This window comes from Galleria mellonella, unplaced genomic scaffold (genome assembly GCF_026898425.1).
Source record: "Galleria mellonella isolate WM207_F2 unplaced genomic scaffold, CSIRO_AGI_GalMel_v1 utg139, whole genome shotgun sequence".
In the NCBI taxonomy this organism is placed as follows: Eukaryota; Metazoa; Arthropoda; class Insecta; order Lepidoptera; family Pyralidae; genus Galleria; species Galleria mellonella.
Window position 1 is genome coordinate 7,703,572 of NW_026441995.1, and position 15,901 is coordinate 7,719,472.

General features: G+C 31.7%; 1 protein-coding gene across 1 annotated transcript; it reads right to left on the bottom strand.

The window, feature by feature from the left end:
• Positions 1-7,972: 7,972 nt before the first annotated feature.
• LOC113511199 (aldo-keto reductase family 1 member B1-like) lies at positions 7,973-15,540 on the bottom strand. The gene is made up of 7 exons (XM_026894820.3): positions 15,381-15,540; positions 13,180-13,331; positions 12,047-12,188; positions 11,555-11,749; positions 11,007-11,206; positions 8,884-9,039; positions 7,973-8,348 (listed from the first exon to the last, which is right to left on the bottom strand). The coding sequence occupies exons 1-7, from the start codon at positions 15,453-15,455 to the stop codon at positions 8,309-8,311; spliced, it is 960 nt and encodes a 319-aa protein (XP_026750621.2). The 5' UTR covers positions 15,456-15,540; the 3' UTR covers positions 7,973-8,308.
• Between the last annotated feature and the right edge of the window lie 361 nt (positions 15,541-15,901).

Consider the following 15,901-nt stretch of genomic DNA (forward strand, 5'->3'; position numbering starts at 1 on the left):
GAAAATTATTAACTATTCCAAGTTTCAACATATGCGTGGAATTCAAGTGATATTTCCCTATCATTATGATATGGTAAAGTCGACACGAGAAAACGCGGACGCTCGCAAGCTCGCACGCAATATTTACAAGCTCCACGGAGACGTCGTCGTAAAGTTCGCCCAGAGAACGATAAGAAAGTTGCGAGTGGCCCGCGTCGCTGCCACCCGCGATAAACTCCGAATATCCATCATACTTAATTACCTTACTCTTTTAACAGTTTAGAAGCTCGAGAGTAAGAAATTAACGGGAGCTTGTCACGTCGCGTCGCCCGCTGTTTCAGCGTTTCCTGACGTCCTGATAAATCTCAGTTCATATTCAACTTCTTTGCGGTGTCTTAATGATTTTAGACGTAGATTACATTAGGTTACTAAAATGTCCATTAAACAGAATCCATTATTAAAAAATAAAATGATTAATGGAGTAGTAGGAAATCGGTTGAACTCTTGTTGTTGTGTCAGTCTGTCATGACTTGAGACAAGGACTAATGACCCAATTAACCACGTCCGATTGCCTCTCAGTAATCACCCTAAATTCGTATAGACAGGGAATATCCAGATTATAACCAATACTTAATATCCGTAGCAGAGCCACGCAAGCATTTTATAAGGGCATGAGTGATTCCGTTAATCACATTCGGTTGATTCGGCGCAGGTAATCCAGGGTGGGTAAGATGGATAGCGAGACCATCAAAAGCTTTCGTACAACTTACCCTTTACAGCCATAAACATTACTCTTTTTAATACCAACTCATGTTTATTAAAACAATATGTTAATTCTTAACTCAATAATTTATTTAATTTTGGTGTATTCGAATTTTTTATCAGACTAATGTTATAAATTATAAAAAAATTTAAAGTTATAAATAGTGAACTGAAAAATACTCAGTCTAGTAAATATTCAAATGTTATTTCATTTTACTCGTTACCACATTTTACTCGTATAATGTTCAACTTTATTAAAGCGATTTTTTTCTTAATTACTAAATTAAATATTTAATTACGAAACCATTTCCTTTCATTTATAATCTGTATTAGGAAGTATCATCAATTTCAATCCGCTTACTTTTTTCTATTGTATATTACGCGATTCTACTTTAGCGTCGATACCATATATGTTTTAAGCCAATTAAATTATTGTTTTATTTTTATGCAACTTAAAGTGACAAACAAGGAAACGGACCACCTGATGGAAAGTAGTAACCATCACCTACAAACATAAACAGTACCATGGACATAACAGTGTATACTATGTCGCCCATGATACCCCATGTGTTGTTATCTTATTTCATTTAATAAACTCAGTTTTTTTTTAATCTATATAAGTCTATCTCTCTATTATATAAAGACTTAATAGTCTTATCACAAATATATTTACTTACATACAATCATCATCATCATCTTCCTACCTTTATCCCAATTATTATTTGGGGTGGGCGTGAATATGTTTATACATTTATTTATAATAATTACGTGAAATAAGAAATTAACCTATATCTATATTTACTTATCATATAACTAACTACTTGTCTCTGTTTAATAAATGAAACATAATTCTCTTCATTGCTTATAGTACTAGCATCTGTTAAATAATTACGCAAATATTTTATCTATTCAGAACATACATATACAAATCAGTCGCAATCAGATGTAATATTAAAATAAAATAAAAAATCATTGTATAAAAATAGGCGCACATAGGGTAAGGCGCATATAAGACATGAAATGAGTATGAATATATATATCGTCATAGTCGTAGAATACTGACGGATCTGACAAATATTACATATAAAGATCTGTCAGTATACTATGACTATGACGATATATCCATATCTGTACTTACATATAAACAACAAAATAAAAACCGTCAACAATAAGGTATTTTATACAAAAATCTGACTACAAAAGGAAACTATAACTGTAATTTGTATAAAAGCGTAAGATTTCCTTATTCCGACGAAAACTCTTGGTGACAAATTGCCAAAGGACCCTGAGAAAGAAACAAGACGATATTAAAGCAATGGGTCATTTCTGTCCGGAAGAACTTCAACGATCCATCACTCGTAATTGCCACAGTTCTCTGAATGTCCATCTCTCTTGTTATTTGATTATTACTTATCCAATTTCTTTATAATACCTACCTACGTTTTTTTCGATGACTAACCAAGTAATTTTTAAGGTACTACACTTCAAGTAACTTTACATTCAATTTCCGCCTTCGAATTGTACAAGTTAGTTACAAAGCTTCACGATTCGTCAGCACTTTGATGAATTTTTAAACGCAAACACCAGAAATTTGTCGAGAAAAGTCACAAAATTGGCATACAGAAAATCAGGATGTTGGACATCCGTCAGGCAGAAGAGAGAGCACACAAACTTTGAACGAGAACAGTAACCGGATTCACTAACGAGTCTCTGCACGGGTGACGGCGCGACTGCCTCCATATTCCATCCCACCAATCTATAATACGTACTTACTTAGCTTGTTATTTTATACCAAATACTTTGTATCTGTAATATGTAATTTATCAAATATTTTCAATATACAGTTTAATAACTCTGTACAATTAGGCATTCAAACTAATTACTACTAAGTATGATTAATTACTTGATAAAACAGCTGAATAAACATAAGCAAACAACAACAACAAGTTTAAAATAACAAACAACGAGGTCTTCACAGCATGGAAATGCACAGTCCGTAACTCTATATTTGTTGAATCCCGTTGGAGCGTTATCGTGTGCACACAGTGGTCGCAGTTAGGACTTAACGAATTATCGGGCCAGCTGTCAATGGAAGCCAATTGTGAATAATGGAGCATTGAATTTATAATCTCGCGGCCGACCTATCCAGCGGAGGGGGCGCGCGCGCCGCCCTTACCGCCCGCCGTCCTCAGTCCTGACCACTACAAAGCATGGTAGATTAGCGCCATTGTTTGAAAGTGGGCTTAGCAATATAATTTGCATTCACAATAAGTTCTTTGAAATAGAAATAGACGCATGGGTTCAAGATACATATTTGCATTGTTTCCACTATTAATACTGTTCATAAATTCATATAAATTTGATCCACTGCAAAGGAGCCCCGGAGGGTTTTGAAACTGATACTGTATCTGAAGCTTTGATAATTCATGATTATAAATTATTTATGCATTCCTTCGAGCCTTGTAGTTTTGTAGTAATATGGCAACGGCGTTTTTGTTCTTTTAAGATATTAAAATATAAAGAAAAAATAAAATATATTACCAGATATTAAACATATATATATATATATATATATATATATATATATATATATATATATATATATATATTCGTATTAAGTAAATGCATGTATCAGAAAATTAAGAAGGAATTTAGGTTAACCTATAACAGTCAGATAGCAATTTCGCAAATAATTTTCTACTAAATTATACCTAATTTTATATTCTACTTATTTTCAGCCTTTCCTCAATAATGCTGAGGCAATTAATTAATCTGTAGGTAGATACTCCGTTCATTTTACAACATCATAAAACTTCATTATACACATTTCATTAGGTAGGCACTTTATGGTTTCATCTTTTTTGATGCTAATAAATGTCTACAAATAAAATATACAAAAACATTAAAACTTATGTTTAAAACAATATTTATTAAACTAAATACTTACAATGTTGGGTATTCCATATACAAAATTTTAATACCTATATACTATTGTCAAATGTAAATCGCAAAGAATGAAGCTGCGAAACATAATATGAGTTTGTCCATTGTTCTGGCGAAGATTTCTGTATGGATCGTATGGGTTGATTGTCGTTCCTAGTATTTAATACTAAAAAATATGACTTAGATATCCTAATACAAATAATAGTAGTTTATTACCTTCTACATTGTTCATCAATAGAAGCAACCTGTTACCATTAATTTACTGACGTGCGATATTTGAAACACAAACCGCAGGCGAGAGCTTCAAATCACCCGAATTGTGAATTGTATGATTCTCAAATGATACATGTGATACGTACTATACCTAAAAAGGAAACGTACCATACCTAAAAAGATTTGTAATTATAACACAATTTACTTACATATTCCAATGATTATCTTAAATTAATAAAAAGTGATAGGAACTTCTATGCATAATAATAGCGAAGCTGCATAACTATGTTCACCTATAACGCAAAACTGTTACTACAAAAGTTTTTAAATGACTGAAGATTACTAAAAAAAACTTTATTAATAAAGCAATAATAATTTAATTATACTCGATTTTATTATTTATTACACTTACTTACAATAAATTTTATTTTGATATGGTTTAATATAAATTGGGTAAAGACTTATTTTCTTTCCTTTGTTGAGAGAAAAAGCAGACACGTTCAGAAGAAATATAAACGTTATTTCGGAAGTACAAGTACCCACTGGGATTGTTAATAATGGTACTGCCCATAGCTAGCAATGTACCCTGGCAGGTAGACCTCCACGTGGTCCCCCCTCGAGACCATCGTGCTGAAGTCCAAGTGCATTAATCATGATGCGCTAACTGGGCTGCCTTTTCATTCTCACCTATCATCTCTCACTGGTGCACCGCTAGCGTATGCGGTTAGCGCAGGCGGGATTACTATTACATTTTCAACAATAAAAGAAAATTGTAAGGATAAGACATATGACTCATTACTCTATCTTTAATAAACGTAAAGATATGGTCACGAATTTTCAATCAATTACGCGCACGCACGAAGTCAGTGCTTGTACCAAGGCGTGTAATATCTTTAGGAGAAAACAGGTGAGGTAGTAATAAATGGCTAGATAGGGCTGGTCACGTGCAGGTCGTCCCATTTATGCTTCTTGTGAACACTGAAGGAAGTGCTGCAATTACCTGTGATGGATAGTGAGAGTTAGATGCGGCCGTAAGGGTCGCGCCATCCATATAACTTTCTTATCTACCTTCGAAGGGAAACTTTATGACATCTTTACGAGAATCGAAAAATATGGACGATCCTTGACATTAAAACGCTATCCTCGTTTACACAGATCCGCGTAGAAGATGAAGTTTACCGTGACTAGCCGTCGGTTATCGAGCACTCGATCTCGAGTGCATCTAATTTAACTTTCAGTTAAGTTTGTGAATACGATATAAATTTATCTTTGAAGATATTAAACATGACATGGATATTAAGGAAAAATGTATAAAGAACATACATCATACATATATACAAGAGAAACTGTTGATATACAAGTACAGTGTCCATTTGACTTTAAAAAAGATTCAGCCGTAGCTTTTTTTGCTCTTTGCAACCGACTTCAAAAGAAGGTTCTCGATTTGATTGTATTTTTTTATGTTTGTTACCTCATAACAGTGGTAAACTGATTTGGATTTTTTTTTATCTGAAAGAATATTCTTACAGACTTTCCCATGGATATTTTATAAAAATCGGTTCAGTAATTTAGTTTTAAATAAAAATAACTGGTTTTGAAACAACTGAAATCAATTTTTTTTTTGTGAAACACAATCTTAATTATACAACATAATGGTTGACTGGTTAAATGCTGTCATACATTTTTTTATAACATATTAGGCAAACGAGCACACGGCTGACCTGATGGTTAGTGACTACCGCTGCCCATGATCACCCACAACACCAACAGCATTGCAGGTGTGCTGCTAGTCTTTTAAACGGAATATGCTATTTTCTTGAAGGTTACGATATCATATCGATTCGGAAATACTACTGCTGGAAGTTGGTTCCAAAGAGTGGTTGTGCGTGGAAGAAAATGCCATGAAAAACGCATGATGGAAGATCGTCACTCATCTAGATGGTTAGGTTGAAACTTTAGTTTGTGGCGGATTGTACGGTGGTAAAAATCATCAAAAAATTCATTCTGTATAAATATTTAATAGTGTGTAAAAAATATAGAGACTTCCATTTTTAAATATAGGACTTACTAGCTGCCATATTACATTTCAATATTCTATTTACACCAAGTCGCTTGCAGGGTATGTAGAGATAACAGCGTGCCAAAAGCCTCTATCCTTTTATCTGCATCCAACCATGTCTTGCTTTATCTAAATAGATAAATAACTCGTCACGTGCAAAACAGCCTTGTCTGCTCTATCATATAACATACAGTTTATCAGATCGTTGTAATATTAATTAGGGATTACTATCACCACAAATCCAACATATTTTTTAGAATTTTATAGCCGAACTTTATTATCACGTCATCTCTATCACTGTGTCTGTCTATTTATGTGACGTTGTATCCATATGTAATAGTTTCATACTTTTCAGCTAAAGTGAAATCTTCATATTTACATAAAGTTATATTGATAATGGTTTTAAAATATACCTACATAAAGATGATAATAAAATATTTACAATAGACCTTCCCATACCTACATCAAACGATATAACATAAAATTCATCGGACCCTATCCGAAGAAATATCATCGAAAGAATCTTTTTAAAAGTTTTTGATTATGCTGACTGTGATAAAAAGTTTGTTCGTGCTCTCACATATTTTGTTGTCTGAACTCTCACGACACGAGTATCCTAGTTTAAAGTTTGCAGGATAAGTATGATTTTACTTGCATATGTTTGTATTTGAATGAAACAATAAACAAATACATGAAAGTAAATTTAAGCTTAATACAGACTTAGTTGTAACCCACGGCCTTGCCCATGCAACTAGGATAAAGATTGGGATTTTATGTTAATTTAAGATATAATACTTCTGTGACTAAATGTCATTCAAATCTGTTTAACCGTATAAGCTCGTTTAAATATCAATAGCATTGTTCTTTATAAATATTTCCATTCTATTCTATGTATTATAACTTATAACTTTTTAATTTAGTATATATATAAATGATGTATCTTATGAAGCAAATTCTATTTAAACTACTTACGTTTTATAAATAAAACCAAGTTTATTTGTCATACAAACTGAAGTATCAAGTAAAAATATATGTAAGTGCTCCAAATGAAAGGGCCTTAGGGGATCGCGCCGTGATATACAATTTGTAAAATTACATTTCTTTTCAAGTTCTTTCATTCCAACTTCAGACAAAAAGTGTGTAATAGGATGGTCTATTACCAAAATGGATTTGCTTACGAATATACCGGAAAAAATAATCTCTTCTGTAAAGACAAAATAATGTACCTACTATATCAAAAATATTTTAAAATTTTTAAACTCTTAAGTAACATTTTTATGAAATTTACATTTTCATAAAAGTATATTTGAAATAGTATATTTTGATCTAGAAATTATTTTGATAAATAAATTATTGATGTGAAATATATGTAAATATATTTCACATATAGTCATAATTATTATCAATTATAATTAACTAGCGGCCAGCCCTGACTTCGCACCGGTAAAAAAAAAGTAATATACGTGTATTGTATAACCTGTTATTCGCTGATAATATAACTTGCTATAGGTGAAACAATTTTTAAAATCGATTAAATAGATAGATAGTTAAAGAGTTCATTCATTTATACAAATATAAAATATTATACAAACCAATTCACATGCAATTAATCAAATCCTTCCTTTTTATAATATTGGTATAGATGTGTAAATAAGGAATCGACTTTAACTTATTTTCTCTCTGCCTACCGTAGGCGCTTTGCCTAGCCTGAAGATAATTAGAAAAATACTAAAAGATTTTTAGTTTAATTTATTATAAAATCAAAAAAGTTTAATTCTCTAAGCATTACCAATTATAACTAGGTATTTTAATTTTTTTTTTAACTTGAAATGATAAATAAGTTGACGGACGGCCTCTGATGGAATACATATTAAACGTTGTAAAATACGTTACATTGCGACACTCGTGGTAACTCACACGCTTTGCGATTTGTAAAGCCTAGAATGTCATACCTACGTACATATATTGTAAATATATACATAGTGGCTTTGGCACCAAGTATTAATAAAACAATAGTTAAATAATATTGGAATAAATTTATTGCAGAAACACATGCAAACTAACCATTTAGAATTCTGGACATTTACAAAAATTTTAGATGCCTTAGGTCCTTGTATTAGTCATGTAGCATAGAATAAGTATTACCTTATTTTATTTTTAGACAACCCAGTCACAGTCCTCGCTTTCTCCCTTGGTTGATAATTTAAATCTTTAAATGAGTATGTATCAAATATTTACTTATAATATTAAATGATATTGTTCGAACTGTTTCCTTATAATTTATATACACTAATACTAAGTTTATTACGCCATTTTTAACAGGTAGGTATTCTGTTATAATATCTTCATTTATTACTCTTGAGAAAAAGGATAATCTTTGTGCTCCCGACCACTGTGAACGAAGAAAATGTTATATAAATACAGAGTATTTTCGTTTTAGGATTCTATCAAAGGCGCAAGTCGTAAACCGTGATTTCTATATCCTTTCACAAAATGGATAAAGTCGAATAATTTATTAGTCGAAAGAAATTAGATGTTATATCTATAAGATTTTATTATTAAAGAGCACTTTAGATATTTTAGATTTTAGATTCTGTTTAACATAAGGTGTGAAAACACATATTGCAAAGTCGCACGCTTACTAATACATACTTATAGTATCAAAAACAAACAAAACAAAAAAATAATACGTATATAAACTTTACAAGTTACAACTATTTTAAAATATAAAGCTATCAAAGTTCAATTAAATCAAATTTTATGATTACATATTACCTATAGCGAAATCGCTCTTAGCGGTAAGGCCACCCATTATTTCCTCAATGTAATCTTTTCTTGCAATTATTTGTATTTATAATAAGTTTACTATAGTGTACTATATATCTACTTATATCGTAAAATCCAATTAGTAATATCTTTTAACTTACTGATCATGTGGTATGACACGGAAGTTGCGATCTAGTCTGCTAATCTCTTTCTGATCATCGTTACTCAATTTAAAATCCCATATATCGAAATTTTCCGCAAGGCGTTTCTTACTTGCAGACTTTGGTACAACAATTATACCACGATCAACGGCGCTCCTGCAATATAAATCGTGTGTAAACATATTATTATCATTTATCAGCATCATTACAGCCATTTATTTTCTTAAATAACAATATAAGCTGAAAATAGGCCTCCACGCATATTAGCTCCCACGAGTAATATTTTGGAGCCACCTACGTTTTTGAGCCACAAATCCAAAGTCTAGTATAACATATTAACATATTAAGTATTTACATAATCATATCTATTTATATCTTTCAGCCAGATTTTTATTAAAATATTAACATTGTATTTTTTTAATGGGTGGTAATGCAACGGTAACACCCCGCTTGCACTATCGATATACACTGGCGAGGCACCAGTGAAATATGATAGATGAGGATAAACGAACCGCGACGAATTCCACAAGAATTATCCACGATGGTTTTAAGGGGGACTCGAATATATAACAGCATCATTTAATTCTGTTGTTTAATAATTTGTATTTTTTTTAATGGGTAATAATGGAATGGTAGCCCCACCCGCGCTATCGGAATGCACCGGGGTGGGGGGGGCGCCAGTGAAGGATGATAGGTGGAGATGAAGCAGGTCAGTTAGCCCATCATGACGAATTCGACAAGAATTATTCACGATGGTTTCCAGGGGGAAGCACGTGGAGGTCGACCTAATAGGGCATACAATATGGCCCTATTAGGTCCTATTAGGTCGACCTCCACGTGGTTAGTACCAGTGGAGGTCGACCTAATAGGACATACCAGTACTACCTCCAGTGGTAGCAATGGGGCTTTTTTTTTGGTGGATGAAAATGGAATGGTAACCCCGCCTGCGCTAACGGGATACGCTGGCGGAGCACCAGTGAAGGGCGATCGATGAGAATGAAAACAGGCCAGTTAGCCCATCATGATGAATTCATCAGGAATGAATCATGATAATTTCCAGGGGGAACCGCGAGGAGGTCGACCTGGTTGGGTAATAATTTGTATTAGATTACCAGAACGAGACTTTGTATAAAAGTCGTTTGCTTGGGTACCTCTCTACCATTTGTGTTTCTACCGTGAAGCAGTTGTTTGCATGGCTGTGTTTTGGTTTACTCGTAAAGGGTTCGATATAACAGTGAATTTACAGGGTACAGAGGCATAACATCTTAGTCTTCAGGAATGGTGACGCATGGGAGGTATCATGAGTGGTACCTCCCATGCGTCGCCAGTGGTTATCATGGAGTAACAGTATACTCTGTTATGTCCATATTACTGTTTATATCTATAGGCGACGATTACCACTTTCTTATTAGTTATCAGGCGAGCCGTCAGTTTGTTAACCATTCAAAGTTGCATAAAAGAAATTGCGAATGAGAGATATACTTAATACAATTTACAACGATCCGTTTCATTTTATTTTCACCATCTTCCTTCTGATTCGTAAGTTATGCAAACTGAGTCATCTTTTGTAAGTATGCCATCGATGCGAACTCTTTTCCAACTTTGACACCATTTCATAAATCATATTTCAACACATACCTTTCTGCTCACAAGTACATTTAAAAGACTCATATAATACGTAAAGTTATTTATGAAGTTTATTGGTCCATGTCATTTGAAAACTCGAATATTTTTTAATTACATGATTTTTTTAGACTGTGTTGAGCAATACTTGCCTAATTAATAGAAATAAACTAGCTGTGACTTACGGCTTGTCTTATGTGAATTAAGATAAAAAAATATCCTATGATATTAAATATCTATTAAAATTCGTTGAGTGATATCATGTTTAAAAACTTTTAAAAGTTATATTCTTAAATCAAATCTAATTCTTAAAACCTATGGCCTAAGGTAAATATTTTAGATAAGGTGACCGTCTTTGTCATTGTTATTATTATCTGTGTAATTAATGATCAATCAAAACATGTAACTTTATTTGGTAGTAATTTTTTATACGTCTCTATTGAAAATAAATAAATTAAATCAGTGTTGAATGTAAAAAAATTAAATCAGTGTAGTCGTACCTGATAATAACCTGAGCAGGTGTTTTACCGTGCTTGGCAGCTATCTTCTTAACTACAGGATCTTCCAAAACATTAGGATCTTCAGCCTGAGCCCAAGGTCGCTGAGGACTACCGAGTGGACTATATGCTGTTAATACTATGTCTCTCGTATTACAGAAATCATATAATTTTTGCTGATATAAATATGGATGTACTTCCACCTACCAAAATAAATACATGGATTGACTTATAACATAGTATTAAATGTAACATCACATAGCGTGCATTTTAATAGTACCTACCGATCTGAATGAGCTATGTCAAAGTATTATACAAAAATACACCACAAAAATGCTCTTTGTGTATTAGTTTAAACATCTGACTAACTCTCCTGTGATATAAAACATCGTTAATAAAGAAAGTAATAATTGGGTTTATGAACTAAATAATAACATAGTTTATTAACGAGTAATAGCTAGATTAAGTACAATCTTAAACATATTTATTTTCATATTTAATGAAAAGATGTCTACAAAATAGTTATAAAAACTTAATAATAATATATTTACCTGGTTAGTGACGGGTTTAATCTTGGCTATTTCCAAAACACGGTCAATCTGTTTCGTATTAAAATTACTGACTCCAATACTTTTTACTAAGCCTTTTTCAACTAATTTTTCCATCGCTCTCCATGTATCGACGTAATCTACATCAGAAAATATTGTTTTACCGTTTTCATCTACAGGTTCTAGATCATAACCTTCCTAAAAACAATAAAGATTTGTTTATCATATGCGCCATTTATATAAACTCCTCTAATATTAAAGCTTCTATTTTATATCACAACAAAATCAATTTTGTAAGGACAATATAAACTCATTTTCTAATAGATTTAAGTTACAATTATTGTGATTTTAGTTTATGATGGCCCATAAAGCAGTAATTTTGTACAATTATTAAGTTAAAATTAAAAATTTAAGAAACAGGTTTAGAGAAATAGGATCTCAGAATCAACCTTACAGTTTCTTTATTATTATAGTTATGTAGAAATTTAATTTTACCTTATATGCCATTGGCCAGTGTATCAGATATAAGTCGAGGTATTCCAATCCGAGATCGGACAAAGAAAGTTTCACTGCCGTCTCAACCCAATCCGGACTATGAAATGTATTCCATAGTTTGGAAGTTACAAAAAGGTTTTCCCTGTAGATAAAGCGAGAAACAAATATTTAGTAAGTCCCAGATCTCCGACTACCTGGGTTACGTATTGTTACATATTGCTCTATTAAACATTGGCAAGTAGGTAGGCATATTGCTCAATTTATATGTGTCAACATAAACTTGGTGAGATCTCGATTACATTTATTGGTTAGTGCCAAATTGTTAAGTAGTAAAACGACCTTTTAATCGATCATTTTTTAGATAATTTTGAAATTTAACTATTACATTCATGTTGGTTACAATTGAGATAAAAAAAATCTTTCTTAATATCTAATGACAGCCTATCAATCCTCACTGCATCACTTTAGACTTCACAATTTTATTTACAAGATTATAATTATGCATATGTTTCTATATAGATATTTAAGACTATTTTTTTAATGGATGATAATGGAATAGTAACCCCTGCGCTGCGCTGCCCCTAACCTGCGCTATCGTTATACACTGGCGGGGCACCAGTGAGGGATGACAAGTGAAGATAAAGCAGGTCAGTTAGTTCATAGTGACAAATTAAATAATGAATTAATCACGATGGATGGAAACTTGTGAGAAGGTTTACCTGATAAGGTATATTGCTGGTAATAGGGTTGCTATCCCCATAACTAACAATCACTATCCCCCATTTAAGACTATTACGTACATACTAAGATTATTTATCACCAGTAAAAAATAATACTCTATCTTCTACTAGCACATAAAATACATGTACGTATTATTTAATAATAGCTTGTGCCCACGATGTTATCCGCGTGACCGGGATAAAAATAGTAGTATATAGCCTCCCCGGTTCCATATCGTACGTGTACACCAAATTTCATAGTAAATAATTTTACTTTTTTTAAATTTGTAATAATTAATATACCAATTGTATAATTTATTAGTATATACTAAATAGTCATACTAGTAACAGTTAGTAAAAATAAGTCTAATAAATTTATACTAAAACCCTATAAAATAAAATTGAGATAACTACCTCTTGACCACGCCTTGGCTTATCTTTTCCTTAATCGCTTGCCCAACTTCCTTCTCGTTACCGTAGAGATGGGCACCGTCAATATGCCGGTAGCCTATATCAATAGCATCACAAACAGCCTCATAGACCTTGCTTTCTTCGCCGCGTATTGCCTGATAATAGGTTTAAAAAGAATTTTAATGGTCACTGTCTTCAATCTTCCGACGGGTACTTAGTTCAGTCTATAATAAGTAATCTACCGTATCAGGCTCATTTCTCCGTTAATCTCCTAAACTGCTTGGGTTTTAAGCTTCAAGTTATTATAGTTTTGTCCGTGTGATTAAATCCAAACTACCAATTTTCATTAAAATCCAAATATCTTTATAAAGTTTCCCATTTATAATATTGCTACCATTCACCCTCGACCACGATAAATAATAGCCTTTGTCCTTTTTCATCCCTAATAGTAGGTACATACGTATAAACCTAACTTCACGCTTTTAACACACTTAAAGGTAACTAACCCATTTTCACATTTGTATATTAGTAAGGATTAGTAGAATAAAATACCTAAAGAATTTCGTACCAATAAAATATTTAAAAAGAAAAAAAAAACGGTATAGGTGTTTTATGATATTGTCTTATGTAAGTGGAAAACTACGACAAAAACTGGGTTATCAAAAAAATATTCGTAGGTATTGCAATTCATTAATGATAAGTCAGCTAGATATCACTTTTAATGATCATCTTTACTTCGTAGCGATCCATTGTAATTCGATGTGGAGATAAGTACCTACTTGTATAGGTAGTAAGTACGTAATATATCTAATACCTATATCACATATATAACGTTTAATACCTACAAATATAGAAAATTATAAATTTTATATGTCATATACATAAATAAAACATTTATATTTCGTATTTTAGACGTTTTATACTTATTCTCTAGTTTATGGTAAAAACATGTAAAATCATTTAAACTTAGGTTCAACCTTAAAACCTGAATGAATTTAAATGAAATTTAATACACAGAGGGACAAAATTTAACATTAATACTTCTGCCTAATTCACGCTAGCATACGTGTATTTTGAAGATAATTTTAATAAAACCTATCTACAGTTACTATTGTCATTTTTCCAATCGTCATATCAGTCTCGGGTAATAGAAATCTATCAATCAGCATTAACATACCAAAGTCTGCGGTAGACTTGTAAACTATTTCAATTCAAATAATGAACTCGAATATTTTATTAATGAGTATATTACCTATTGTCCCAGGTAATTGTTGCTTCTACTATGTACTAAACAACTGAATGCAAATATTTATATTGTACAGGAATCGAACCGCAGCCATCAGTGGCACGACAGTGATATAAAATCCTACATTAAAATCGACAGCAAAGTTGTAAATTAATCATCCATATAAAAACGAACAATAATCTGTAGAATAATTAAATATAATCTAACAACTAAATTGACATTCATGCATATATACCTATTGGCTACCTATCAATAAAATTTAACTATGCCGCAACAGGGTTCATGTACTTACTCTTCATAATAACACTATAGGAACTCTATATTATATACATAAATGCATTATAATAAATAAATAAATATAACCATGCGATGATCTCGATACGATAACGATATTAAATAAATAAATAATTAATAAAACAAATCATATTGATTTGTATCAAACACTCGTGATCGGTTGTACGTCAATGGATTTGTTGTCATTTAATCTTTCCTCATTCGGTCCAACTTAGGGTTCATTTGTGCCTTGTATTGGCATTTGGTGTTATGTACACCAAATGCCTTCTATTATTAACCAACTTAAAAAAGGAAGAGGTTCCCAATTAAGTTGTATTTTTTATGTTTGTTGTAGTATACGAAACTCTTTCCAAATACTAGTTCGTTTTTCTATCACTGACTTAAGATTGTGACATTCCCTTTCTAACTACTAATGGTTATCATAATACTAATGTATCATTATTTTTAATTGAATTAAACCAATATTTTCCTATGGTCTATATCGTTTTGTATCGACGTCTTGACTCTGTCAGATGTAAACCAATTTGAACAACTCTTTTTAAATACGGGGTTTTACCACAACTGAAATCAGTGTGTCGTGTGTATGTGTGGAATTGGAATTATTTGCATGAGTATGTTAATTTAAAAAAAAATAAAAAATTTATTGAGCAAATAAATACCTTACCTGCCACGTGCCCAATCCCAAAATAGGACAATTTAATCCATTATTGAATCTAACCAATGGAACCTTTTCCGCCATTATTCACAAGAAAAATATAAATAATATAAAATAATAATTTGTATGTACCTGGACAGGTAATAATATTCACTGTTTAAATAAAAATACAATGGTATACGTTTTATGATTATCATGAAGATATTTTATCACTCTTACCAATAGATAAGGCTGCTATTGATTACACCAATATTATAGATGTAACATAAATGGTAAAATAGCCTAGTTTTCCTAAGAAATGCTGTTAGAGGTCTGAAATATATAGTAGAAAAAAAAACGAAAAGCATTATTATTATTATTACCATAAAAATCTAATATTCAGTTTTAAATACTTATTTTTTTTTTGTTAAGCTTTATGTAACCTATAGAACTATTATAATTCTATATATTTCTGGCAAATAAGTCACAGTATTTTATATTAAAATGTGTAATAATATACAAATATTTATTACTTAATTATGCTTATATAA